This window comes from Osmia lignaria, chromosome 12, assembly GCF_051020975.1.
Source record: "Osmia lignaria lignaria isolate PbOS001 chromosome 12, iyOsmLign1, whole genome shotgun sequence".
Taxonomy (NCBI): Eukaryota; Metazoa; Arthropoda; class Insecta; order Hymenoptera; family Megachilidae; genus Osmia; species Osmia lignaria.
Genome location: NC_135043.1, coordinates 7,720,296 through 7,738,932, shown reverse-complemented (window position 1 = coordinate 7,738,932; position 18,637 = coordinate 7,720,296). Strand labels below are relative to the sequence as shown.

At 30.5% G+C, this 18,637-nt stretch overlaps 4 protein-coding genes across 6 annotated transcripts; 3 read left to right on the top strand and 1 right to left on the bottom strand.

Annotated features, from left to right (window-relative positions):
- Window positions 1-90: 90 nt before the first annotated feature.
- Usp5 (ubiquitin specific protease 5) lies at window positions 91-3,973 on the top strand. The gene is made up of 13 exons (XM_034320997.2): window positions 91-478; window positions 557-682; window positions 753-929; window positions 996-1,102; window positions 1,174-1,701; window positions 1,775-1,846; window positions 1,907-2,099; window positions 2,186-2,338; window positions 2,409-2,590; window positions 2,651-3,042; window positions 3,108-3,320; window positions 3,400-3,509; window positions 3,576-3,973. The coding sequence occupies exons 1-13, from the start codon at window positions 383-385 to the stop codon at window positions 3,639-3,641; spliced, it is 2,415 nt and encodes an 804-aa protein (XP_034176888.1). The 5' UTR covers window positions 91-382; the 3' UTR covers window positions 3,642-3,973.
- A 90-nt stretch (window positions 3,974-4,063) lies between these two features.
- Window positions 4,064-9,815, bottom strand: Myo31DF (Unconventional myosin ID). Its single transcript, XM_034320995.2, has 15 exons — window positions 9,675-9,815; window positions 8,546-8,652; window positions 8,279-8,474; window positions 7,895-8,114; window positions 7,605-7,817; window positions 7,325-7,528; window positions 7,057-7,255; window positions 6,820-6,989; window positions 6,490-6,750; window positions 6,177-6,421; window positions 5,944-6,106; window positions 5,533-5,865; window positions 5,278-5,468; window positions 4,971-5,219; window positions 4,064-4,894 (listed from the first exon to the last, which is right to left on the bottom strand). Exons 1-15 carry the CDS (start codon window positions 9,761-9,763, stop codon window positions 4,681-4,683), a joined length of 3,054 nt encoding a protein of 1,017 aa, XP_034176886.1. The 5' UTR covers window positions 9,764-9,815; the 3' UTR covers window positions 4,064-4,680.
- A 15-nt stretch (window positions 9,816-9,830) lies between these two features.
- Window positions 9,831-12,585, top strand: LOC117602688 (uncharacterized). 2 transcript variants are annotated; one of them, XM_076691324.1, is made up of 5 exons: window positions 9,831-9,957; window positions 10,023-10,123; window positions 10,251-10,670; window positions 11,349-11,403; window positions 11,503-12,585. In XM_076691324.1, the coding sequence occupies exons 3-5, from the start codon at window positions 10,493-10,495 to the stop codon at window positions 11,585-11,587; spliced, it is 318 nt and encodes a 105-aa protein (XP_076547439.1). In that variant the 5' UTR covers window positions 9,831-9,957; window positions 10,023-10,123; window positions 10,251-10,492; the 3' UTR covers window positions 11,588-12,585. The 2 variants fall into 2 exon arrangements, with proteins under 2 accessions (XP_076547439.1, XP_034176889.1); XM_034320998.2 differs by lacking the exons at window positions 9,831-9,957; window positions 10,023-10,123 and having other exon boundaries at window positions 10,276-10,670; window positions 11,070-11,403; window positions 11,503-12,581.
- A 1,526-nt stretch (window positions 12,586-14,111) lies between these two features.
- LOC117602935 (protein FAN) lies at window positions 14,112-18,450 on the top strand. 2 transcript variants are annotated; one of them, XM_034321540.2, is made up of 16 exons: window positions 14,112-14,269; window positions 14,449-14,679; window positions 14,763-14,961; window positions 15,033-15,218; window positions 15,282-15,353; window positions 15,428-15,636; window positions 15,710-15,872; window positions 15,942-16,096; window positions 16,373-16,551; window positions 16,620-16,751; window positions 16,821-17,024; window positions 17,094-17,370; window positions 17,443-17,673; window positions 17,745-17,833; window positions 17,898-18,149; window positions 18,219-18,450. In XM_034321540.2, the coding sequence occupies exons 1-16, from the start codon at window positions 14,256-14,258 to the stop codon at window positions 18,308-18,310; spliced, it is 2,685 nt and encodes an 894-aa protein (XP_034177431.1). In that variant the 5' UTR covers window positions 14,112-14,255; the 3' UTR covers window positions 18,311-18,450. The 2 variants fall into 2 exon arrangements, with proteins under 2 accessions (XP_034177431.1, XP_034177432.1); XM_034321541.2 differs by lacking the exon at window positions 14,112-14,269 and having other exon boundaries at window positions 14,540-14,679; window positions 14,750-14,961.
- The last annotated feature ends 187 nt before the right edge of the window (window positions 18,451-18,637 follow it).

Sequence of the window (18,637 nt, the reverse complement as noted above, 5' to 3'; positions counted from 1 at the left end):
CGAGCTGCGCAAAACAGGTGCGGTCTTTCGTTGAACGAATAATAGTGACTGTCCTATTTTATAATTAAGAAACTTTGTTGAATTATTTAATAGAGCAATGTGTCAAAAAATGTTTTTCTATCCATGATGCTTCGTTAAATGATGTATTATAGTAAATTATGTCATATCATGAAAGTATCGTAGTTCATCGTTGAGCACCACTGGTTTTTAAAGAGAAACAAGAAGAGTCGAATACGTTCCGCTCCTTTTTGTCTTATTTCTCAAATCACGCATATCATCAATACGATAAAACCGGCGATCTTAAAATAGGTTATTTTCAACTTAATACAAATATTCTGTGTGATCGGATTCATATTTTCACAGCGGTCTCATTTGATTTGCGATGGAAGAGTTGATGAAAAATTTGTCTAAAATAAGGATACCCCAAAAGAACGATAAAATATACAAAGATGAGTGTGTTTATTCTTTCGATAATCCGGTAAGATGTCAGGACGATTTTATAATTACAGATAAAAGTATCCTATAATAATAATAATTTTCATTATTTCATTTTAAGGATTCTTCTACTGGCCTGTATGTTAATCTCACCACATTTCTTGGATTTGGTCAGGATCATGTAGAGCATTATTATCAGTTAACAAATAATCCTGTATTTCTACACATTAAACGAAGAAGAAAAGAAGTATGTTATTCGTAGAATATAATTATATTAAAATGTATGTGTAGAATGTACAACACAATTGTGTTTTTAGATCCCCTCTGAAAATGAAGGAGATGGACCTGAAAAGAAAATTACAAGATTAGCAATAGGAACAGCTGATGGTTTTACACCAGATATACAAAAATATACTTACCATGAAACTTACCAAATCATTATTTTACCAAATTTCACATCAATACCTTATCCAACAGATGACTTACCACAAGAAGTAAGTTTCATATAACAATAGATTGAAGAATAACAATGATGTATAAATTTTATGTAATTTTTATAGGTAGAGCTTTCGATCAAAGGTGTATTAGAAGCAGAAGCTGCAACAAAAGCAGCAGAAGTAAATGCATTGTCTGGAACTTGGGATGGAGAAATAAGAGCAGTTTCAAAGTGAGGTTAAAAATTGAAATAGTAATACAAAATATTTGCATCATCATTTTACCCGTTTGTTTTATTTTTAGACATGCGGCAAATCTTAAGCAGTTAGATACTGGAAAAAAGATACCTCCAAGTGGATGGAAATGCGAGAAATGTGATTTGACCCAGAATCTGTGGCTCAATCTAACTGATGGCAGTATTCTTTGTGGACGTAAATTTTATGATGGAACTGGAGGAAATGATCATGCTGTTGAACATTATTGTGCTACCGGTTATCCTTTAGCTGTGAAGTTAGGGACTATAACTAAAGAAGGGAAGGGGGATGTATTTTCATATGACGAAGATGATATAGTGGAGGATCCGTATCTGGTATCTCATTTAGCTCATTGGGGTATTAATATTGGTCAAATGGAGAAATCTGATAAATCTATGGTGGAGCTTGAATTAGATCTTAATCAAAGATTTGGTGAATGGGTTGCACTGCAAGAGGCTGCAAGCAAGTTAACACCTTTGTATGGACCTGAATACACAGGACTTGCCAACTTAGGAAATTCTTGCTATTTAAATAGTGTTATGCAAATGTTATTTGTGATTCCAGATTTCATTAAAAGGTTCGAATTTAACACTTATATTTCACTCTGTTTTGTATACACATAGCACGTGATAATTTGAAATTAATTTCAGATTTGTAGATAATGCACCGTCAATATTTCAGCAAAGTTACATCGATCCGGCAAATGATTTTAACGTTCAAATGTAAGTTACAAAAAGAATTGCATCTAAAGAACTTTAAGATACGAATGATTTCTATTACAGGGCTAAACTTGGGATTGGTTTACTGTCTGGTAAATACTCAATACCACCAAGTACAAATAATGAAAATGAATCGCGTCAAGGTATTCCTCCGCGGATGTTTAAAACGTTAGTTTGCCGTGAACATCCTGGATTTTCTACAACCGGACAGCAGGATGCACAAGAATTCTTTCTTCACCTTATAAATGTTATCGATGTAATTAAGTTTGAAATTTTATATTAAAAATAGTTCTTCCTTTCATATAAAATTATGATACTAATATTAGGAAATTAATCAAATAGCGTCACAGTCGCCACCAGGCAAATCCAACCGAATGTTTCAAATTTAAAGTGGAAGAAAGGCATCAATGCAGTCGTTCTAATAAGGTAAAATACACTTATCGTCCGGAATACTTACTGCCACTGTCAATACCTGTAGAGGCTGCAATAAACAAGGTAAATTATATAACTGTTCGATTATAAAATATGTTTGAGCATTATATATTATATCTATTTTAATATATAGGAGGAAGTTGAAGCTTACGAGAAAGCAAAGAAAGAAGCTGAGGCAAAAGGACAGAAATTAGATTCGAATGCATTTGTCAGACCACGTATAAAGCTTTCGTCTTGCTTACAAGCGTTTATTCGGTCTGAAATAGTAGAACAATTTTACAGTTCAGCACTGAACGAGAAAACTACTGCACAAAAGTAAGTTATAATTCATACGGTAAACGTTACACGTAATAAATAAATGTATTTTTTTCATAGAACAACTAGACTCGCTACTTTTCCGGATTATTTATTAATCCACTTGAAAAAATTCATGGTAACACGAGAAGAAACCTGGATACCTGTTAAATTAGATGTAGCAGTTGAAATGCCGGATATATTGGATTTAAGTTCTCTTCGTGGGTTTGGTTTACAACCAACAGAAGAATTACTGCCAGAAACAAATGGTTCTGAACCTTCTCCGCCAGTTTACGATACCGTGATATTGAATCAGTTAATAGATATGGGATTTCCACCGGAAGCTTGCAAAAGGGCCCTATACTTTACGGTGAATCGTAATTTAGAAGCAGCTACTAATTGGCTCATGGAACACATTATGGATTCCGATTTTGCGGAGCCGTTTGTACCACCTGGAGTTGACGCAAAATCAGGTAACTTAGCATTGGTTTAAATTTATTGATAAATACGAGAAATGAGATTATTGGATTGATCTTAGGAAAAGAAAGATTTACGCCGAATGAAGAGGCACTCGCGATGGTAATGGGAATGGGTTTCACAAGAGAACAAGCAACGAAAGCTCTTAAAGCAACTGACAACAATTTAGAACGTGCAGCAGACTGGATTTTTAGTCATCAAGCTGAGTTAGATAATTTAGAAGTTGAAGATGAATCAGTCCATTCCGAAGAGACATTCAGAGATGGAAATCACCGTACGATGTTTCTTTTTTGAATCACGTTCATCTGTTATTTTTGAAATTTTGTATTTAATTCTTTTGTATTATGTTCTAGTATATAAATTATTGGGATTTATATCTCACATGGGAACGTCCACAATGGTAGGACATTATGTGTGTCATCTTTTAAAAGAAGGCCGATGGGTAATATACAATGATGACAAGGTATGTGTCGTAAGTGTAAAGAATTGTATGCCTTTAAAAAAGATTTATATGTATTATTTATTATAGGTTGCGTTATCTGAAAATCCACCAAAAGAATTAGGATACATATATCTATATCAACGCATTGATTAGATCACCCTATTATTTTGTATAAAAAATGTATTCTATTATACTTTAACAATAAAAAGTACAAGAAAAGCATTTTAACTTTTTAGCTTGCAGTGAAATGTTTATAATAAACTCGGTGTTGTTTCTGTTTATCATTCTAATACAATAATTTTATACAGATATAAATATATAAAAAGATCAGTTTATTTATAACAATGGCACCATTTTACAGTGTGCAAAATCGCTTTATAATCTTTCAAGTACAAAGTTATTATCACTTTTGTCAATAGCACTACAGTAACGTTAGATAACTATAATGTTAACATAGTTAATAAATTTTCAATATTGTAATTAAATAATGACAAACCTTCTATGAATACTAAAATTCTTATGTTGTAAAACATTTTTTGCTTAAGAATGTAAAATTTGAACAATATAAAGTGCAGTTTTAACATTAAATATAAATCGTATTTTACAAAATTCATTAGGTATTCAAATATCGTATAAACATTTAAGTAGAAGGCCACAATCGTAAATAAAGCTAGTGTATCAAAAAATGATACTTTCTTAAGGCAATACTGTTTAAATTCTCTTAAATACTATGCATATGTATACATATATGTATATATATATATATCATTCCAATTTTATAATTTACAAGTTATTCACATATGTAATACATTTATCGTTTGCATTACTTGCAAAGTATTGCATTACTTTTAATGAATCTATTTTGATATATATTTACATAAAAGAATTAATTCTGTTAAACAATAATTATCTGATATCTTTCATTTGCTTATCTGGTTCATGCCGGGTGAAGTTACTTACGTAAATTATTATTTCGTTTATCTTTTTTACTAAAAAATACTTCTTATTATCAGATAAATGTATACTCATTTGTTTTCAACTTATTAATAATGACTCAATAGGATTTGTACATTTAGAAATGCTTAAAACAACCTTTAAGATGCACGAATAAGAATCCCGAAGTATTTTCATAGAAGCTTTAAAAATAATTTATCTATAATGCTTCTGCTTGAATATCAAACAAATTACTATGTTAATTAGTTGTCCTAGTTTGAAACCTTGCATTAGTATTTCCATCGATTATACCAATCGATGCTGGAATGGCATATACAATATTATCTCCATCTTTTTTGAACGTTGGTTCAATAACTTCCGGATGTACTTCTACTCGCAGCACCTTGCTCTTATTTCCTAACATACACTTAAATTTTACATCCACCATAACTTGTAGGTCAGCAGAACGTAATCTAATAGAGAATTTATTTTCTTAGCATGTGTCGTGACGAAAGATTTCTTTAAAAATGATCTTAAATATATACTTACTGATTATATTTATTGCTTAAAATACCAACAAGTTCTCCAACTTTATCCTCTTTAGTAATGATAGACATAATGAAATCGTTTCCTCTATTTGAATGAATTGTTATAAGTTGATCCCTTCCGGGTGATACACTCAAACCAGTAATCTCTGTTATTGGCATACCTTTTCTCATATTTTTAAATTTAGAATTTTCAAGTTTATATATTGCATGCTCAGTAACTACTAGTACGCGATCTTTTGGTTTATTAAATCTACAAGTACAATTTATTTAGAATAAAATACACATAGTTTAATATATTTGACACAAACCTATTAGTTTTTCTGATGAAGGCACTGAACAAAACTGTCTTAAAATGATCCGTATTGCGAAGATTGTTTAGCGAAGCATTGAAAACATCACTTTGAGGGTTTTCTTCTGGCTTGGATAAATAATTTCCTTCCCACCGTCTGTCTTGTCCCCAATAAGCTCGTTTTGAACGCAAAACACTCCCAGCAGCCATCTATTATCATAATAATATTATACACTGAAATTGAAAATCAAAAATCTTCGTGAGATATACATACTTTTAATCGTAACTGAGGCCAATCTTCCCTAGGGATAAGTCGGAGAATCATCCATGCCCTCCATCTTCCATACATAACTTTCAGAGCAGGTATCACATGTCTTACGGCAAAATTCTCACGAGGCCAAGCCAAGTGCTTACCATAATCTCGCATCGTCTTTGCATTATGGAAGGTTTTCTCTAATTCCCTGATATAAGTACGTATTTTATACTTTCGATAATGTTTCATTATGACGAGTGCAGCTTTCATTTTTTTATATTTTTGACGACACAAATATCCTCTCCATTGCTTTTGTAATAATATCACAATACTTGGTATCAAATCACTACGTGCCTATAAATATAATTATGGTTCATATGTATAGGTGATTTTAAATAAAGTAATTGAATTAATGAAAATCAATTAATAAACCTTTTCTAATGCAAAGAGTGTTTGAGGTGAGCGAATGAATATTTTCGTATGACCATATTTCACATCATTATTGAAACCCTTTTCATTCATTAATGTACGTACACCATCTTTATCAGTACCGCCTCTAAAGTTTGGCCAAGTATATTGAGATATCATTTTGTACCTGATGAAAACAGTTTTGTTATTGGTACGGGTTTATCATAAAATAATTATGTACATTTAAGTGATAATACCGTTTTAAAAATGTATCGTATCGTTGCCGATACGCAAAACCAGCACGCCTGACTAATACATTTTCAACAAGACCTAAATATCGTACTTGATGATTTACTCTTTCTTCGTCGAACACAACCGGTGATTTAACTTCGTTAGGCTTTATACATCTAACATAAAATGGTTCTTTGCTTGTCAAATTCTTAACCAGAAGTATCATAGAATTACGGAACATTGTTCCAGCTGTTAAAGGTCTTTTTGTTGTCTGAAATAAATGAATATAAATACATAAGCATTTTAATACATTGCAATATCATGAATGTATTTTTATACCTTTAAAATATTTTGAGCTCCTTCAGGCCACATTTTGCTAATTATTGAATTCCTACTGTTATAAAGTAACCGTTTAAAATCTTGAAATAATGTATCTTTGTTTTTATCTAAGCAACCATTAATATTATATATTACATCTCCAGCATAGTGCTTAATTTTAAATTGAACTTTATGCAGAAGTTCTTTATCCATCGGTTTTAATTGCCGAGAAGAATAATGTTTATGATCAAACAATTTTTTATCCATTGCCTCCAGAAGCATCTGGAATAAATATTATTATAAAATAAATAATTTCTTTTAATACACGTGAAATAATTTACAAAGACTGACCTCATCTGTGACTTTGCCAACATTGAGGCAAGCTTCATCCATAATTGCTATAATTCCTTTGTGTGGTTGTTCTACTAGCTCACAAATTATCTGATTATTAAAATAATCAATATTTTGCCATGCTATGCCTTCTCTTTGATATTCCTCCTGTTCTTGCTTTAATACCAATTCTAGAACATTAGAGATCAATGTTACATTAAATGTTCAATGTAATAATTTTACGCAAGACTATCTTACCAATAAATAGTTGTTGCAATTTTTCATTACAGTAGTTAATACAAAACTGCTCAAAACTATTTACATCAAAAATTTCGAATCCGTATATATCAAGAACACCAATCACTGTTCTATATCTCTGATAAGTTTCTGTATCATTTACATTAATAGCATTATTGACACGTGATACTATTTCGGTAAACAACCTTTCGTATATAGCCTGAAACATTCGGTATAAATTATTATACATAATACATACATATGTTTATTAACAAATAAAGATCCTTACTTTTGCTAAAGCATCTCTTCCATATTCTGCTTCTGTTGAAGTATGAGTTTTCTGCATTACTTCTCCACCTGCTGCAATAACTCTTTGAGTTAAAGCAGTACTTAATTCGTGTGGGCTAATAGAAAACAAATTTGCTGTATCATTTAAGGCAGTTCTGTTTGCAATTGAAAGCTTATCCTCTTCAAGTTTAAAAGTAATGTTACCCTATAAAATACATAAATATTATTTCAATGAAGTTTTGACTTTCTTTTATATTTAAATTATATCAATTACAACGAACCAAATGTAGTATGCCAGCAATGATATTCCAGATTGTTTGTACTTCATTTTGTGTAAACCCAAGAGTAGCCATAGCAGAAATGACTGTTTTGTAATCACTTTTATCATTTGGACTTGCTTTGTTACAATTTCCAGCACCAACATAGAAATATGCAGCTGGATCTCTTACCAGCCTTAGTTTATTTAATTCTCCTTCACTACACCCATTTAGTAACTATATATTTAAAATAAAATATATATCATATAATATTAAAAAAAATAAATAAATGAATAAAAAGAACTGATCGATACCTGATAAAAGCAATGGAAGTTCCTTTCACCATTTTGTTGATATACAACTCTTGACTTTTCCAGCAAGTAATTAGTAACATGACCACCAATTGGATCTCCTTTGAAATTGAAATTTATATCCATGTATTTTCCAAACCGTGATGAATTATCATTCCTATTTGTTTTTGCATTTCCAAAGGCTTCCAATATGGAATTGGATTGAATAAGAATATCTTTTACTCTGACATACAAGAAAAAATAATTTTAAATGCTAAAAACTATAAAATCCTAAAAGCAAATGAAGTAGGTATAACTGTTTTATTGTATTTATTTGCTTATAGTAACCCACAATGACCTACAAAAATTTAATTGTAGTAATTCATAATTCATGAATAATTGATATACCTTTCTATTTCTTGCTGACCACTTAAATTTGTGACTGCAGCAATATATTTCATAATGATTTTACTTGCTTCTGTTTTCCCAGATCCTGACTCTCCGCTAATTACTATACAGGTATCACGACCCTGTTGTTTCATTTCTCTATGTACTGCATCAGCAATTGCAAAGATATGTGGTGGATTTTCAAATAATTCTCTGTCTAAAATTTAAATTCATATCATTTTTTATTATACTACTTAAATATAAAACATGTGCAGTACGATCATTTACCTTTATATTTATTGATATGCTCATTGTTATATATATTTATACTTCTGTAAGGATTTATGCTGACACATACTTCACCAATGTATGTGTAAATCTTACCACCATTGAACCTAGAACAATAAATTTAGAAATATAACATAAAAATGGTAAATTAATAGACAAAAGATAATTTAAATTTATGTATTTTATACTATGACAAAATTGATAATTGGAATTCGATTTTTATTTGTTAAAGATAAACTTTATCTTTCTATCAAGGATAAGGTGATATAACGAGATATTTAATTTTTACTTTTTCTTATTTAATACGCGCTAGAAATTATATAACTTTGTACTTTATTTTAAAATTCTTTTTGCGTAGGAAACATTACATATTTAACAAGAAGGTTCCGTATTTAACACGCTAAGTCTTATCTATTCGCATTCTCTATCTTGGGTTTAAAATTATTTTATTTTTTTCAAACATACGTAATACATGGACTTCTGAGGTTTAATGAAATAAAACAAACACACTGTTTTTAAGTAATAATATTCAAAAATGTTCTGTAGCTACATATGACATGGGAAAAATGAAAATAGTTTCGACAAAGTGAAACAAATCGTAAAGCTTAAATACAAACTGGAGACGATGACTCATAGACAAGAGAACCTGATAAGATTTAAACAATTATTATAAAACCTAATCATGTTTGAATATATACTAACGGTTGTATTGCGTAACAATACACATTGCGATCAAATCTATATTATAATTACAAGTTTTATGTATAAAAATAATCAAAATATATAGAAATTCAAATTTATTGTCGCTGATACGTAGGTTTAATGACGAATTCTGTAATCCTCTTATCAACGGATGATTTTATTACAAATCGGGGGTATGTTTTTTCAGGGTAAGTTTTTAGGTCAAGTTCAAATCTGAATACATATATGAAGTCGAATTGCAACCACCTGCTAATACATGGTTAGCCACGCCCTCTTGGTGGATGATCTATGAAGTACTACAAATTACCGGGACGCTTGCAAAACACCTGCGATAATTATTGAGGGAAAGGTCAACATACATTTCCTGATTTCCCGCCAAATTTATCATTTACTGTCATATCCAATACTGCTTAGAATATAATCTTACCTTATCCGTAAGTTGTCTACAACCTTCTCTACGGTAATTTCATCTAAAAGAACCAAATCTCCGATGCCAACTTCTTCTTGCGCTGCCATTTTTTCAATAGTATACGATCATGTAAAATTTATGGTTCCATATAAGTAAACGCATACACTATCACCTAGTCGAGAACCAGCTCTTTTTACCACTGTCTCCGCCACTAACCGAATGACGAATACGGTTAGTTGAAAACTCCAAGCTATCTTTCGCCCCTCCATAAGTTTGTAGCATTCGCAGGAACGTTACAACAGTATGTATTATTTATCTTTTTTTGCACCTACCATTTTAGATGATAAATTAAATATGATATTTCAGGAACATATTTACAATATTTGGTAACCTCAATTAGCAACAAGTTTGAAGAAATAATTACATACATATGCAATATTATAATACATATCTGCGTATATAATATGGTAAAAAATTGAAATTGGTATTAGTTTTTAGCTTTAATCTGTTCAATAGTTTATATGGCTTTTAAACTATTTGTTATAAGTACCTATCTTAACGTAAAATGATATGATAATATATTGTTAAATTTAGATTTCTGTGTTTGGTATGATACGATCCTGAGAATCTTAAACGCATGCGTGAATATATGCACATGCACGTGAATGTGAATATGTATGTATATATATATATGTATTGTATATGAATCACACGTTATACACATACACACATATGTTATTATTCACTGTTATTTTTGGAGATTCATATCATTTGTCATTTCTGATCTTTTGAGTGGCTGGTGAGAATACATGGTTTGTTTCTAATTGGAATTAAAAATGACCGAGAAGGAATTATATTTATTTTCTAATGGAACTAGAGAGTCAGTAATCAATAAAAATTATACAGCACCAGTAAGGTTATGGAGAAAATTACAAATAAATGAGTGGATTTTTAGTTGTTTACTCTTCATAATGTCATTGTCTATTGTTTTGGGAAAATTATATATTAATTACGGTAAGTGATAATTTGTATAGAGATAACATTTTTCTGTTAAAGATATGTTTTGTAAGATTAATGCTTGTCAATAAGTGTTGCATGTTTGTTATGTATTTGTTTTGTATATTTATTTTGCTATGATATTGACAGAATACAGAAAATACAGTATGTGTGATTACTTTTTCCAAGATCTTCGTATTGACAAGCTTCAAACTTTGTAAAATTTATAGATTAAGCTATTAAATTTGTGTAACATTGCATTGATCATTGCTAAATTTATAAAAAAAATATATTTAGTATCTGCTATATATTATTAGAAACATCATTTTTATAGAAACAAATTGGCTTATTGCAGCATTGCATGTAATGAACAATTTTGTAATCATTGTTTTTGATTCATTGATATAATTTCTTCAGGGAATATTGTCCAGCTACAAAATAATTTTAAATATATAATGTCACCAATAACTATGTTTTCAAATATCTCCAATGTATTTGATTTATCATATACATCTGGTGTATCAGAATTTAATGTAAAACAATTAACCACTGTGAATGAAAAGTTTGTTAATACTAGTCAATACGATGATGTTCTGAATGTGATGACATCAGTTGTTAAAACATATGGATGGTTGATAAGAGCAGCAGTATGTGGTCTCATAATGATGGGTTTTACTTGGTTTATAATTTACAAAGATAGCAGTATTCCTGGTATCAATCCGCCTTCCCCTTTTAGTCCTTCTAATCGAAGGTAAGTCAGAATTTGAAAGAGTTTTGACTATATTTAATAAAAATATGTACAAACAGGAACTGTTCAAATATTCTTGTAACATGTTTTAACTTTTTCCAGATTTCCAAAAACATCAGGGGTGCAAGTGAATTATTTGATTGGAATATTAAATGGAATATTGATATTTGTGTACATGTGTCTCTAATAACTTAACTCTAAAGTATGACAATGTGGTAGTGTGTACACAATTTACAAACTGTTGTACAACACTCTGCAGTGATTCTGTTTATTTGTTATTTATGTTAACTATTCTACTTATTCTATACGGCAGTTCACCAGAGTCCATAACTGCGACGCGCAGGTTGGAAGATGGTGGGGGAACGCAGCGAGCTCTCTGCTAATCGCTTTCCACTTCGTTTGGGAGTATCGCCAATCAGGGTGAAGATGCGCACTGGAGAAGCGCAAAGAACGAAAACAGGTCTTTTCGCAGTTATGGACTCTGGTGAACTGCGGTATAAATATTATTTTTTCTGTACAATAGAATATTTAATTTAATAATTAAATTCTTATTTATGTTATTCAAATTGAGAAATATTTTTGATAATGAAACAAGTAATATTGTAACAAATATTTATTGTGCTGGATGTTTTTAGCGACACAGTATTTTCTTACATACATATATTAAAGTAAGAAAATAAATTTTATACACGGTTCAAGAATAAACAATAATTTCCTGTATATAGTATTTCAACATTATGAAATGTATGATTTGTTTTGTCATTTTGTCAATGCAAAAAGTATTACACTAAATTAGAATCTGTTAAAATAAGTAATATATAAATATTTAATATTTAATACATGCAGTTTTAAAAAGTACAAAATTCATATATTGTGATTGATGAATTTTTGTATACCATCCAATGTCTATACTATTTAAGACTGAACAAATGCCTATTAAATTCTTATCTATTAATAAATAAATCAAGATCTGAGTTATTCAAGTATTATATGTAGTACCTTCAGTAAGTGTTAATGCATACATCACATTTCTGTAGCAATTCTGATAATGTACAAAATACTTTATAGCTATATAAGTGGGAATTTAACATTGTTTTCTGGAAAATGTCAATATTTATGCTAACTTATTGTTATTTATTTTTTAAACATGTACTTATGAATAATTGTATTGTAACTGTATTATAAATAAATTGAAAAGTACACTTGTAAATGTTGTAAAGATTATTTGCGTTAACTTTAAGACGTTCGTTGAATGATGACCACTTGATTAGCGCCAGTGTCGGTCGGCGTGGGGTTTTAGTCAGGAGGAATCTGACACTCCCCCGCTGTCCCCCAGAGGTCGGTGGGGGATCTTATGCAAGATTTCCCCGCGTTCAAAAAAAAAGAATCCTTTACATCTCTGCTTTCCTTACATTCCTGCATCCCTTACATCTCTGCATTCCTTACATCCCTGCATCCCTTACGTCCCTGCATCCCTTACACCCCTGCATCCCTTACACCCCTGCATCCCTTACACCCCTGCATCCCTTACATCTCTGCATCCCTTACATCCCTGCATCCATGCATCCATTACATCCTTGCATCTCTTTTGTATGCATCCCATTATAGCGCCTCCTGGCGGCAAAAGAGGAACTAAAGCTTGCCGAAATTTTGCCCCCCCCCCCGCGGGAAAAGGTTGAACTAAAATTTCGACGTCGACTCAGCGCCATCTGGTTTCCAAAAAAGGAACTAAACCTTGCTGAAATTTTGGCCCTCTAGCGGGAAAAAGTTGAACTAAAATTTCGACGTGGAGTCAGCGCCATCTGGTTTCCAAAAAAGGAACTAAACCTTGCCGAGATTTTGGCCCTCTAGTGGGAAAAAGTTGAACTAAGATTTCGAGGTCGAAACAGCGCCCTCTGGTGGCAAAAAAGGAACTAAATTTTGCCACAAATTAAATTTAAAATTATTTTTCACGAGACTTTACTTACCTTTACTTACCTGTATTCGAACCAGTGGCCATAAGTACATTATTTATAATATATTTATTATAAGGGTTGAAAGGATACAAGAGATGCAGGGAGAATTCAGGAGTGTAAGGGATACAGAGATGTAAGGGATGCCGCCGAGGTATAAGGAATATCGGCATATGCGAGATGCAGGAATATAGGGAATGTAATGATATAAGGGATACAGGGATGTTAAGGATGCAGACATGTAAGGGATGCAGTGATAAAGGATTGGGCCTCGCGAGGCCCTTAAAGACAAAAAAATAATAAATAATTGGGAAGATTGAGCCGAAGCCCACGAAGAAGGATAAAATAATAAATGACTTGGGACGGTGGTAAAATAATGAATAAAAGGATAAAATAATAGGCGAGACACACAGATGTAATAAAATCAACACGTTCATGCTCCTAATGAGTTTATTCAATAAGCTAAGAAGATAAATACAGCAAATCCTTCCTTTTAATAATGCGGAAACATGTCTTTTTCGGTCTTGTTACAATAATAATTGTTCAGTTTTGTGCTGCTTTCGACTGATTTAAAGAAAAAATAGAATCAAAAGGAGTGAAAATTGGGTCTTTCCGACTGGTGAAACAGGCACGATTATTATACTGGCTGTGTTCCGCACATAAGATCTAACTGCGTTTGGGGGTGTCTGGGATCCCAAAATCATGACCTCTCGAGAACAAAGGCATGTCCAGTCTTCCACTATCTGTAGTCACTGATAATGATTCATACTGTCATTAACCTATAATAAAACATTATTTTATTTGTAGAGAAATGATCATGTAAATTTGATATGTAAGAAATATTTCAATAAATCATGTGTATCATTTATTATAATTTATAGGTATAATTAAATTTATATAAAAATGGAGAAAGAGAGGTAGGTATTTAATATTTTATAAAATTGTATTTATAAATAAAATTTATTTATCCATTTGTTGTTAGTTGTAGTCTACAATTGTAATGGAATTATATAAAATTATATCACTAATTATAATTTACCATATACTGGAGTTTACTATTATAAATATATTTATATAATGGGTTATTTTGTATTAGGTTTACAATGCTCCTCTTAGAACCAGGGGAGATATTTTTTGAAGATTATAGTGTCCAGATGAAGGTACTTGATATTTCAAGTTCACAGGATCAGTGGATAGATGGAAGATTAAAATTATGTTCAAAATCCTTAGTATTTGTAAATAAGGATATTAATCAGCCCTTAATTAAAATTCAACTTAAAGAAACTATAGCAGTTGATCAATGTAAATCTAACACTGCCCTCGCAAAGTTAGTATATATAATTTTCTTTTAAATTTAAAAACATGTATACAGTACATTGAAGATTTTATAAATTTAGTTTTATTTGTCAGATGTGGTAATGTGTTAATGATTCAATGTAAGCAGTATGTTGAAATGTTAGAGAAAAACATACTTGCACCATATAAATTTATACATGAAAATGCTACTTTCTACTTTTATTTTAATTATGCAAAAGTGGATGATTGTCTTCCACAAATTTTACAACTACTCAGAGCAGCTACGTTGCCAACTGCTGAACAAAATGCTATGGTAATTTCAATAATCATCACTTCTACTATTACATTGAAAAATGAAATTATTAAACAGTTATTATTGTACAGATTATGGCTATTGTGCATTCGCGACAATCTAGAGTATCATTTGATACATCATGGTTGGAAGATTTATACGAACAAGTAGTGTTAGAGACTCAAGCGAATAAAGTATTACCTCTTGTTATAAATCCAGGAAGAATACTTCTAACAACTTCAAGGATTTATTTTCAGCCTTATAATAATCTGGATCAGGTGTGTACTTTATGATAATAATAATTCATAATGATAACAATAGTAACGATTGGTAATTCTTAGCACCCAGTTCTAAAGATACAACTAAAGGATATTATTAATATTATTAAAAGAAGATTTCTCTTAAGACAAGTTGTAAGTATAACATTGTACATCAGTGTACAATCATACTTATAATTTGATCTACAGCATTTTTTTTTTTATAACAGGGACTTGAAATTAAATGGTTACGACATCCGGAAAATAAAGTTGAACATCTGTTTATATCATTAAAAAATCCAAATGATAGAGATGAATTGTATACAAGTTTATTAAATCAGTCCGCAGTTTCTTTGGAAAGGGTTCCCCAGAATCAAATGACTATGAGATGGCAGAATGGTTCTTTATCAAATTATGATTACCTTTTATACATCAATAGGTAATTTTTATATCGTTATTAATTGTAATAAAAAATTACTTTGATATATTTTGGTTATATATACATTTTTTAGTTTGGCAGACAGAACATTTCATGATTTGACTCAGTATCCAGTAATGCCTTGGGTAATACAAGATTATACATCTTCCACATTGGATTTAAATGATTCTAGTATTTACAGGGATCTTTCAAAACCTATTGGTGCGCTTGAAAAAAATCGATTAGAAAGGTTGAAGGTATTCATCTTTTATGCTGAGTAATTTAAAATAGATTAAGGATAGAATGAAGATATTATTATATTATAGGAACGATATTTGGAAATGTCAGAACCAAAATTTTTGTATGGTTCTCATTACAGTGCGCCAGGATTCGTATTATTTTATTTAGTGCGAAAATATCCTCAGTATATGCTTTGTTTACAAAATGGAAGATTTGATCATCCAGATAGGATGTTTAATAGGTATGTATGTATTTTTTTTATGAAAGTGTACACTGTAATGATGCTATAAAAGTATGAATTTCAATTGATAAACATTAGAGAATCGTTTATACCATTACAACTGAAACGATAATATAGTAAATTATATTAAATACATGTGAACATAATTTTAAATCGCACAGACAAGGCAAAATTTTATGGTAATTGCTTTTTATACTGTAAAAAGTACATAATTACTCTGTCAACTCTGCAGAATCGATTTTTTGTTTCACTCTTACCAACAAAAACACCTAACAGTGTAGCTGACGTATGGAAAAATGTTTTGGTGAACATGTCTGACTTTAAAGAACTGATCCCGGAATTTTATGACACGAACAATGGTGGAGATTTTTTAGTAAATAGTTACGGTATCGATTTCGGTTACCGACATGATGGTACAAAAATAGGAGATGTACAGTTACCACCATGGGCAAATGGTATACATTTACTCTTTGGAAATAGTAATTGTTCAGAATATAAATACAAACTGGTTCTTAAATTTTAGGGCCAGCTCATTTTATACAAGTATTAAGAAATGCTTTAGAGAGTGATTATGTTTCTCAAAATCTTCATCATTGGGTTGACTTAATTTTTGGATACAAACAAAGAGGAGTTGAGGCAGATAAAGCTGATAATGGTAATTTGATACTTAATTAAAAAATTTCATGTACAAAGAATGATTATCTGATAACTCACTGTATTTCAGTATTTTTTCATTTGTGCTATGAGGGAGCAGTAGATTTAGATACCATTCGTGATATTAACGATAGACACGGTTTAGAAATACAGATTATGGAATTTGGTCAAATACCAAAACAGATTTTTACTTTACCACATCCTAAACGTTCTGTTTCATTGTTGGATAAATTGTATGTTGAAACTGCCTTAACTTCAGTTAAAAATGAAACAGGTATGCTGTATATAATTTTTATTTTTAAATTAACTGTTAGTTGAGTAAATAAACGTCGATCTTTTATAGAAAATGATGAAAATCAAACAAAGACGTTTGAATTATGTGAATCAGTGGCCTTTCAATCTCACAAAGACAGTGTGAGTAGCATTGCAATAATAATTAAAGAAGAGATTGATGAAGTAATATCTGTTGGACAAGATGGAATGCTTAAGTTATACAGTATAAAAAATAAAAAATTAAGGCGTAGCGTGTCTTTATCACCATTACCACTTTCTTCTTGCATATCATATTATACATCTTTTCATCGCAATATATTAGTTGCAGGTTCCTGGGACAATTCACTGTAAGCGATATTTCAACATATATGTATATTTCATATATTTAAAATCATTCATTAATCATCGTAATTTTATAGAATATTTTATGATATTGAATTTGGACGAGTAATAGACACATTGCTAGGACACGAAGATGCCATTTCTTGTTTAGCATTAAGTTCCTCGCGTCAAATTATTATATCTGGTTCATGGGACTGTACGGCAAAACTTTGGCAGAGCTATATTTCGGGAACTAAAATCAAACCAGCAGAATGCCTTATTGCACAATTAGACCATGATTCTAAAGTAACTTGTATTAATGTTTCAAGGTAAGCTTCTTGCATTTTTTTTATTAAATATTGCATTGGTGAAATTTTTTTAATCCTAAACACATTTATAGAGATGAAACATTATTAGTATCTGGCACAGAAGACGGCGAAATTTTTTTGTGGAATATGGATACATATGACTTACAATTCACTGTGAAACGTATGTTTTAAAAATAATTATTTTTTGTTGCTCTAACATATAATAACGTTGAATTTTTGTGTAGCTCATACTTGTAAAATAAATGCAATGCTGTTTGATCAAGAAGGGAGAAGTATAATATCCTCTGCACAGGACAAAGTATTGAACATAATTGATGTCTTTACAAGTACTCAGATTTATCGTACAACCTTAGAATACGAACCTCTAACGTTATCATGGTTTGAAACCTTTTTATTGATAGGAGATAGCAATGGAAATATTAATGTATGGAATCGTCAAGGTGGAACTTTTATAACAAAAATACATTGTCATGATGGTAGGGTATATTTGAATTGTATATATTTATTTAATTAATATATATAATTAAAAAGATGTTTATTTTTAGGACCAGTTAATGCGTTATCAGTATCGACAGAAAATAATATAATTTTAACCGGTGGAAAAGATAAAAAGATAATTATATGGAACTGTAAATAGTTATAATTCTTCTTGTGATACTTATATTATGACTCAAGGATTTATTTGATTATAAGTTACAACAGTTGTACCGTATTCGATTAAAATTGTTACAATATTCATTAATAGTCTATGTTCCAAAGTTTATAATATTTTAATATATTTTATGTTGTACCACTGTACATTTCTAACAATTTATAAAACATCATAAATATAAACATGTTACGTTTAAAATACTGTTTTTCTTGTTCTATAAAATATGCTTTGTTTCAATTTTTACAACTTTCACCCTATAGTAAATCGTTCTTTGGACATATTTCCTGAGGAAGTTAATACAAACACAAATAA